This window comes from Pseudorasbora parva, chromosome 5 (genome assembly GCF_024679245.1).
Source record: "Pseudorasbora parva isolate DD20220531a chromosome 5, ASM2467924v1, whole genome shotgun sequence".
Lineage (NCBI taxonomy): Eukaryota > Metazoa > Chordata > Actinopteri > Cypriniformes > Gobionidae > Pseudorasbora > Pseudorasbora parva.
Window position 1 is genome coordinate 408,571 of NC_090176.1, and position 9,836 is coordinate 418,406.

The 9,836-nt window shown below is 49.6% G+C and overlaps 1 protein-coding gene across 2 annotated transcripts in view; it reads right to left on the reverse strand.

Annotated features, from left to right (window-relative positions):
- Positions 1-410: 410 nt before the first annotated feature.
- Positions 411-9,836, reverse strand: part of il10rb (interleukin 10 receptor, beta) — a 41,970-nt gene continuing 32,544 nt past the window's right edge. For both annotated transcript variants that reach the window (XM_067442974.1, XM_067442973.1), the window contains exon 7: positions 411-1,961. In XM_067442974.1, coding sequence (XP_067299075.1) covers positions 1,671-1,961 — 291 coding nt within the window. In that variant the 3' untranslated portion in view covers positions 411-1,670. The remainder of the gene's footprint in view (positions 1,962-9,836) is intronic.

Genomic DNA, 9,836 nt, shown 5'->3' on the forward strand with positions numbered 1-9,836 from the left:
CAAATACGCATAATCTTTACTCTATTTAATTTGATGTAAGTGTGAACTAGTGAAAAGGTTTTAATGTTGTTTCACTTGTTTGAGACCAACACGAGATTTCACTGCTTTACTGGAGTTATTGTATTTTTAATAACATAAATGCAGCCTTGATGAGTAGATGACTTCTTTATAAACATTACTTTGATTAGTAATGTGTGTATTATTAGTATTATTATTAATAATAATACATTTAATTTATAACACAGTTTTCATTCCCAAGAATCTCAAAGTGCAACAATGGAAAAAAAATTACAAAAATGAATACAAAGTAAAAATAAAGAAAATTACAAACAATCCACACATACAGGCTTTCTGAACAGAAGTCTTCAGTTATTAAATGTGCTGATATATGTAGAAATAATAATTACGGGTTACAGAAATGTATATATTTTAATAAAGTGAGGGAAAGTGTTTCCTTTTCACAGACATCATAATCCACAGAAAGAACAGCCTCTGCTTTAAAACACACACCACACACACACACACACACACACACACAGCTTTATTCCTGCACTTTTATTAACATCTGAAGGTAGGTAAGATTCGTAAAAGAACATTATGAACAAAAAAGCTGATAAAAGCATTCCCCCAAACACTCCAGCCTCTTCTTCTTCTGTTGTGCTCAGAGGGTTCAGCAGATGCCGTCCCAGCGCCCCCTGCTGTATGACAGTGGACACACTCCAGGGTTATTCCACTACACACACAGGAATAAACACACACACAGCTGCTGCTTCCTGACACGAGTGCTGAGCGGAGGCGACCTCAGCCAATCAGAGCAGCGGGTGGGCGGAGTCTCACATTTAAACATTATTACTAAAGGCACTGAAATAAACATTATTATTAAAGGCACCGAAAAAACCTTTATCCCACAATAACCCGAGTTATCCACTGGTGCCTTAAAGACGGCCTCATGATGGTAAAGTCACATGACACGCTTTACATTTATGCATTTAGCAGACAATATGAGCTGAACATGAGCAGTTATTAACTCTAAACGGAGGAGTGAAGCAGACGTAATCTGAGCAGTGTGAGAGTTAAAGCTGCTCACACACAGACATCACGACACAACTATAATAATAATAACGATTCTATGAGAATCATAAAGAGTCTGCATGCAGCGGTGTGTGTGTGTGAGTGTATGTGTGTGTGTGTGTGTGTATGTATTAATGGGTAGGTTTTGGGGCATGTGTGTGTGTGTATTGATGGGTAGGTTTTGGGGCGTGTGTGTGTGTGAGTGTATGTGTGTGTGTGTGTGTGTGTGTGTGTATGTATTGATGGGTAGGTTTTGGGGCATGTGTGTGTGTGTATCGATGGGTAGGTATAAGGTAGGGCTGCATGATAAATCGCATTTTACATGAAAACATGCGGCTTCTGGTGATTCTGAAATGGCGACGGCTGCGATGATGATCTTCATGTGCAGTGTGTCCGTGCGGACGGCTCTGAGATCAGCAGTCAATGCTGCTCCGTCTAAAAAGCACTGCGAGTTTGAGTCGCTTATATCATCATCTGAAAAAGCAACACGCGTCAAACATCGCCCCAAACATGAGAAGCCTTTAGTCGCGTTTAATCGGATTATTCAGCTCAGCGATAGTATGATGTTCATAGCGATAGGGAGTTCTGTGAATGATGGGCTATTGTACTTCTGCGGAAACATTATCATGCAACCCTAGTTTGGGGCCAGTGTGTGTGTGGTGGGTAGGTTTAACAGTGTGTGTGTGTGTGTGGCTGCAGTCCTCCTCCATGGAGCTGAAGCCCGAGTCTCCGCTGCTGTGCCGGCTGGCTCCGCTGCCGTCCTGCTCCTCAGAGCCGGAGCTCGTGGCCTTATTATCCGTCTCTGAGCCAATCAGAGCCACAGACTCACAGGCGGAGGACTGAGGGGGGGGCAGGAGCTGAGGCGGCGTCTCCGGGTCACATGACCACAGCTTGGGGGGGGGGGAGAGAGAGAGAGAGAGAGAGAGAGAGAGAGAGAGAGAGTTAACACACTTTATTTATATCATTACAACATCAGCAAAACATCCAATTACACATTATCAAAACCACAAAAACAAGAAATGTGTGCAACAACCCAGACTTATTGTCACATGGGAGTAATGACCAACATTTCTTCTTCAACTGCACAGATAGCTCCATTAAAACACCATTTACACAAAACACTTCCTAAATCCCTCATCAGTTTATAGAATAACCCTCACTTTCACCAACAACGGACAATCACTTGAAATATTAGAATTAATTACGCTCACAATCCGTTCACAGCAACTGCGGCGTGCAGAACTCTCTGCTGAACGTCACCCGTGCGTTTCTCGATCGGTGGTTTACCCAGAACTCTCCGCTAAACGTCACCCGTGCGTTTCTCGATCGGTGGTTTATCCAGAACTCTCCGCTGAACGTCACCCGTGCGTTTCTCCATCGGTGGTTTATCCAGAACTCTCTGCTGAACGTCACCCGTGCGTTTCTCGATCGGTGGTTTATCCAGAACTCTCCGCTGAACGTCACCCGTGCGTTTCTCGATCGGTGGTTTATCCAGAACTCTCCGCTGAACGTCACCCGTGCGTTTCTCGATCGGTGGTTTATCCAGAACTCTCCGCTGAACGTCACCCGTGCGTTTCTCGATCGGTGGTTTATCCAGAACTCTCCGCTAAACGTCACCCGTGCGTTTCTCGATCGGTGGTTTATCCAGAACTCTCCGCTGAACGTCACCCGTGCGTTTCTCCATCGGTGGTTTATCCAGAACTCTCTGCTGAACGTCACCCGTGCGTTTCTCGATCGGTGGTTTACGCAGAACTCTCCGCTGAACGTCACCCGTGCGTTTCTCGATCGGTGGTTTATCCAGAACTCTCCGCTGAACGTCACCCGTGCGTTTCTCGATCGGTGGTTTATCCAGAACTCTCCGCTAAACGTCACCCGTGCGTTTCTCGATCGGTGGTTTATCCAGAACTCTCCGCTGAACGTCACCCGTGCGTTTCTCGATCGGTGGTTTATCCAGAACTCTCCGCTGAACGTCACCTGTGCGTTTCTCGATCGGTGGTTTATCCAGAACTCTCCGCTGAACGTCACCCGTGCGTTTCTCGATCGGTGGTTTATCCAGAACTCTCCGCTGAACGTCACCCGTGCGTTTCTCGATCGGTGGTTTATCCAGAACTCTCCGCTGAACGTCACCCGTGCGTTTCTGGATCTGTGGTTTATCCAGAACTCTCCGCTGAACGTCACCCGTGCGTTTCTCGATCGGTGGTTTACGCAGAACTCTCCGCTAAACGTCACCCGTGCGTTTCTCGATCGGTGGTTTATCCAGAACTCTCCGCTGAACGTCACCTGTGCGTTTCTCGATCGGTGGTTTATCCAGAACTCTCCGCTGAACGTCACCCGTGCGTTTCTGGATCTGTGGTTTATCCAGAACTCTCCGCTGAACGTCACCCGTGCGTTTCTCGATCGGTGGTTTATCCAGAACTCTCCGCTGAACGTCACCCGTGCGTTTCTCGATCGGTGGTTTACGCAGAACTCTCCGCTAAACGTCACCCGTGCGTTTCTCGATCGGTGGTTTATCCAGAACTCTCCGCTGAACGTCACCTGTGCGTTTCTCGATCGGTGGTTTATCCAGAACTCTCCGCTGAACGTCACCCGTGCGTTTCTCGATCGGTGGTTTATCCAGAACTCTCCGCTGAACGTCACCCGTGCGTTTCTCGATCGGTGGTTTATCCAGAACTCTCCGCTGAACGTCACCCGTGCGTTTCTCGATCGGTGGTTTATCCAGAACTCTCCGCTGAACGTCACCCGTGCGTTTCTCGATCGGTGGTTTATCCAGAACTCTCCGCTGAACGTCACCCGTGCGTTTCTCGATCGGTGGTTTACCCAGAACTCTCCGCTGAACGTCACCCGTGCGTTTCTCGATCGGTGGTTTACCCAGAACTCTCCGCTGAACGTCACCTGTGCGTTTCTCGATCGGTGGTTTACCCAGAACTCTCCGCTGAACGTCACCCGTGCGTTTCTCGATCGGTGGTTTATCCAGAACTCTCCGCTGAACGTCACCCGTGCGTTTCTCGATCGGTGGTTTACCCAGAACTCTCCGCTGAACGTCACCCGTGCGTTTCTCGATCGGTGGTTTATCCAGAACTCTCCGCTGAACGTCACCCGTGCGTTTCTCGATCGGTGGTTTATCCAGAACTCTCCGCTGAACGTCACCCGTGCGTTTCTCGATCGGTGGTTTATCCAGAACTCTCCGCTGAACGTCACCCGTGCGTTTCTCGATCGGTGGTTTATCCAGAACTCTCAGCTGAACGTCACCCGTGCGTTTCTCGATCGGTGGTTTATCCAGAACTCTCCGCTGAACGTCACCCGTGCGTTTCTCGATCGGTGGTTTATCCAGAACTCTCCGCTGAACGTCACCCGTGCGTTTCTCGATCGGTGGTTTATCCAGAACTCTCCGCTGAACGCCACCCGTGCGTTTCTCGATCGGTGGTTTATCCAGAACTCTCCGCTGAACGTCACCCGTGCGTTTCTCGATCGGTGGTTTATCCAGAACTCTCCGCTGAACGTCACCCGTGCGTTTCTCGATCGGTGGTTTATCCAGAACTCTCCGCTGAACGTCACCCGTGCGTTTCTCGATCGGTGGTTTATCCAGAACTCTCCGCTGAACGCCACCCGTGCGTTTCTCGATCGGTGGTTTATCCAGAACTCTCCGCTGAACGTCACCCGTGCGTTTCTCGATCGGTGGTTTATCCAGAAATCTCCGCTGAACGTCACCCGTGCGTTTCTCGATCGGTGGTTTATCCAGAACTCTCCGCTGAACGTCACCCGTGCGTTTCTCGATCGGTGGTTTATCCAGAACTCTCCGCTGAACATCACCCGTGCGTTTCTCGATCGGTGGTTTATCCAGAACTCTCCGCTGAACGTCACCCGTGCGTTTCTCGATCGGTGGTTTATCCAGAACTCTCCGCTGAACGTCACCCGTGCGTTTCTCGATCGGTGGTTTATCCAGAACTCTCCGCTGAACGTCACCCGTGCGTTTCTCGATCGGTGGTTTATCCAGAACTCTCCGCTGAACGCCACCCGTGCGTTTCTCGATCGGTGGTTTATCCAGAACTCTCCGCTGAACGTCACCCGTGCGTTTCTCGATCGGTGGTTTATCCAGAAATCTCCGCTGAACGTCACCCGTGCGTTTCTCGATCGGTGGTTTATCCAGAACTCTCCGCTGAACGTCACCCGTGCGTTTCTCGATCGGTGGTTTATCCAGAACTCTCCGCTGAACGCCACCCGTGCGTTTCTCGATCGGTGGTTTATCCAGAACTCTCCGCTGAACGTCACCTGTGCGTTTCTCGATCGGTGGTTTATCCAGAACTCTCCGCTGAACGTCACCCGTGCGTTTCTCGATCGGTGGTTTATCCAGAACTCTCCGCTGAACGTCACCCGTGCGTTTCTCGATCGGTGGTTTATCCAGAACTCTCCGCTGAACGTCACCCGTGCGTTTCTCGATCGGTGGTTTATCCAGAACTCTCCGCTGAACGTCACCCGTGCGTTTCTCGATCGGTGGTTTACCCAGAACTCTCCGCTGAACGTCACCCGTGCGTTTCTCGATCGGTGGTTTATCCAGAACTCTCCGCTGAACGTCACCCGTGCGTTTCTCGATCGGTGGTTTATCCAGAACTCTCCGCTGAACGTCACCCGTGCGTTTCTCGATCGGTGGTTTATCCAGAACTCTCCGCTGAACGTCACCCGTGCGTTTCTCCATCGGTGGTTTATCCAGAACTCTCCGCTGAACGTCACCCGTGCGTTTCTCGATCGGTGGTTTATCCAGAACTCTCCGCTGAACGTCACCCGTGCGTTTCTCGATCGGTGGTTTATCCAGAACTCTCCGCTGAACGTCACCCGTGCGTTTCTCGATCGGTGGTTTATCCAGAACTCTCCGCTGAACGTCACCCGTGCGTTTCTCGATCGGTGGTTTATCCAGAACTCTCCGCTGAACGTCACCCGTGCGTTTCTGGATCTGTGGTTTATCCAGAACTCTCCGCTGAACGTCACCCGTGCGTTTCTCGATCGGTGGTTTATCCAGAACTCTCCGCTGAACGTCACCCGTGCGTTTCTCGATCGGTGGTTTATCCAGAACTCTCCGCTGAACGTCACCTGTGCGTTTCTCGATCGGTGGTTTATCCAGAACTCTCCGCTGAACGTCACCCGTGCGTTTCTCGATCGGTGGTTTATCCAGAACTCTCCGCTGAACGTCACCCGTGCGTTTCTCGATCGGTGGTTTATCCAGAACTCTCCGCTGAACGTCACCCGTGCGTTTCTCGATCGGTGGTTTATCCAGAACTCTCCGCTGAACGTCACCCGTGCGTTTCTCGATCGGTGGTTTATCCAGAACTCTCCGCTGAACGTCACCCGTGCGTTTCTCGATCGGTGGTTTACCCAGAACTCTCCGCTGAACGTCACCCGTGCGTTTCTCGATCGGTGGTTTATCCAGAACTCTCCGCTGAACGTCACCCGTGCGTTTCTCGATCGGTGGTTTACCCAGAACTCTCCGCTGAACGTCACCCGTGCGTTTCTCGATCGGTGGTTTATCCAGAACTCTCCGCTGAACGTCACCCGTGCGTTTCTCGATCGGTGGTTTACCCAGAACTCTCCGCTGAACGTCACCCGTGCGTTTCTCGATCGGTGGTTTATCCAGAACTCTCCGCTGAACGTCACCCGTGCGTTTCTCGATCGGTGGTTTACCCAGAACTCTCCGCTGAACGTCACCCGTGCGTTTCTCGATCGGTGGTTTACGCAGAACTCTCCGCTGAACGTCACCCGTGCGTTTCTCGATCGGTGGTTTACCCAGAACTCTCCGCTGAACGTCACCCGTGCGTTTCTCGATCGGTGGTTTATCCAGAACTCTCCGCTGAACGTCACCCGTGCGTTTCTGGATCTGTGGTTTATCCAGAACTCTCCGCTGAACGTCACCCGTGCGTTTCTCGATCGGTGGTTTATCCAGAACTCTCCGCTGAACGTCACCCGTGCGTTTCTCGATCGGTGGTTTATCCAGAACTCTCCGCTGAACGTCACCCGTGCGTTTCTCGATCGGTGGTTTATCCAGAACTCTCCGCTGAACGTCACCCGTGCGTTTCTCGATCGGTGGTTTATCCAGAACTCTCCGCTAAACGTCACCCGTGCGTTTCTCGATCGGTGGTTTATCCAGAACTCTCCGCTGAACGTCACCCGTGCGTTTCTCGATCGGTGGTTTATCCAGAACTCTCCGCTGAACGTCACCCGTGCGTTTCTCGATCGGTGGTTTACCCAGAACTCTCCGCTGAACGTCACCCGTGCGTTTCTCGATCGGTGGTTTACCCAGAACTCTCCGCTGAACGTCACCCGTGCGTTTCTCGATCGGTGGTTTATCCAGAACTCTCCGCTGAACGTCACCCGTGCGTTTCTCGATCGGTGGTTTATCCAGAACTCTCCGCTGAACGCCACCCGTGCGTTTCTCGATCGGTGGTTTATCCAGAACTCTCCGCTGAACGTCACCCGTGCGTTTCTCGATCGGTGGTTTATCCAGAACTCTCCGCTGAACGTCACCCGTGCGTTTCTCGATCGGTGGTTTATCCAGAACTCTCCGCTGAACGTCACCCGTGCGTTTCTCGATCGGTGGTTTATCCAGAAATCTCCGCTGAACGCCACCCGTGCGTTTCTCGATCGGTGGTTTATCCAGAACTCTCCGCTGAACGTCACCCGTGCATTTCTCGATCGGTGGTTTATCCAGGACTCTCCGCTGAACGTCACCCGTGCGTTTCTCGATCGGTGGTTTACCCAGAACTCTCCGCTGAACGTCACCCGTGCGTTTCTCGATCGGTGGTTTACGCAGAACTCTCCGCTGAACGTCACCCGTGCGTTTCTCGATCGGTGGTTTATCCAGAACTCTCCGCTGAACGTCACCCGTGCGTTTCTCGATCGGTGGTTTATCCAGAACTCTCCGCTGAACGTCACCCGTGCGTTTCTCGATCGGTGGTTTATCCAGAACTCTCCGCTGAACGTCACCCGTGCGTTTCTCGATCGGTGGTTTATCCAGAACTCTCCGCTGAACGTCACCTGTGCGTTTCTCGATCGGTGGTTTACCCAGAACTCTCCGCTGAACGTCACCCGTGCGTTTCTCGATCGGTGGTTTATCCAGAACTCTCCACTGAACGTCACCCGTGAGTTTCTCCCTCCACAGTGTATCACTGCGTTCTTTTAATTTAGCTTTATTTAAAACTTTTACAAGACATTTAAACAAAACTTTACGCTGAACATCCTGCAAACTTAACTCTTGTAGCCCCTCAGGTTCAGAAAGGGTCCTGACAGTCCTCTGAGATTGGGACTAGAAGAAATGCTTGGAAATGGATCCGTATTATCAGGAACCAGTTTCCCATTAACAAATTCAGTTAACAGATTATTTTTTTCCAATGTGAGTTTCTGACGCATCACTCCACACACAACTAGATGCTGTCTGGGACACCAATGGCTTTTTATTTAGTGCATTTGCTTAAAGTTTGCTTATTTCCTGACCAATGATTTGTGATTAAGAGTCAAAAGCGTTAGTGTTGTGTTAAGCTGTTTTTGCCCAGGAGTGTAGAAGTTATTCAGACAAGTCTGTCCTCTACAGGTATGCACATTCCCTGCACTGCTATCGTTTGAAAGCTGTTGTTAGACTGCTTCACTGAGAGCAGGAAATCTATTTAATTTTTAGAATTTTTTGATGAGCAGAAAGTCTTTAGTAAGATTATACGAGTTCTTGAGCTCGCCAGGTGTAACTGGAAGTGGTTATACTCGCACCCGTTTGAGCGGAAACCCCACGGCTGTCACCGCTCTTGGATTCAGCTCAGAGCTCACCACTAAACCACATGCCATCAGAATCCTCACGCAACGAGCACTATAACACTCTGAGAATCACCAGAGGAACAGCTCTCAGCACAATATCTCTGACAGAAACATTACTTCCAGCCAATCACAATGATCCTGCTTTAAAGAACACAAAACTGCAGCACACTTATAACAGTGATCATCTTTTTATCATTTATCCTGGGTGACGGCGAGAAAGGCAGGGACAATTAGCTATCTGCGTGATTTGTATTATCTTCAAACTGTACATTTCTAACAGTCACTTCTGATGCTCTCTCTAAATTGCAAAGTAGACACATGCATATGTAACATGAAAAGCACTATAAAAATAAATGTGAATTGAAAATGAAATTTTACCACTGTCCATGGCAACATACATTTATGTCTGTCACCAACTGTGACAACCCCGACCTACACAAACCACTGAGCCACTGCCACCCCATATAGACGACCCCTAAAGATGTCCCATATAGACGACCCCTAAAGATGTCCCATATAGACGACGCCTAAAGATGTCCCATATAGACAATCCCCTAAAGATGTCCCATATAGACAATCCCCTAAAGATGTCGCATATAGACAATCCCCTAAAGATGTCCCATATAGACGACCCCTAAAGATGTCCCATATAGACAATCCCCTAAAGATGTCCCATATAGACAATCCCCTAAATATGTCCCATATAGACAATCCCTTAAAGATGTCCCATATAGACGACCCCTAGAGATGTCCCATATAGACAATCCCCTAAAGATGTCCCATATAGACAATCCCCTAAATATGTCCCATATAGACAATCCCTTAAAGATGTCCCATATAGACGACCCCTAGAGATGTCCCATATAGACAATCCCCTAAAGATGTCCCATATAGACGACCCCTAAAGATGTCCCATATAGACAATCCCCTAAAGATGTCCCATATAGACGACCCCTAAAGATGTCCCATATAGA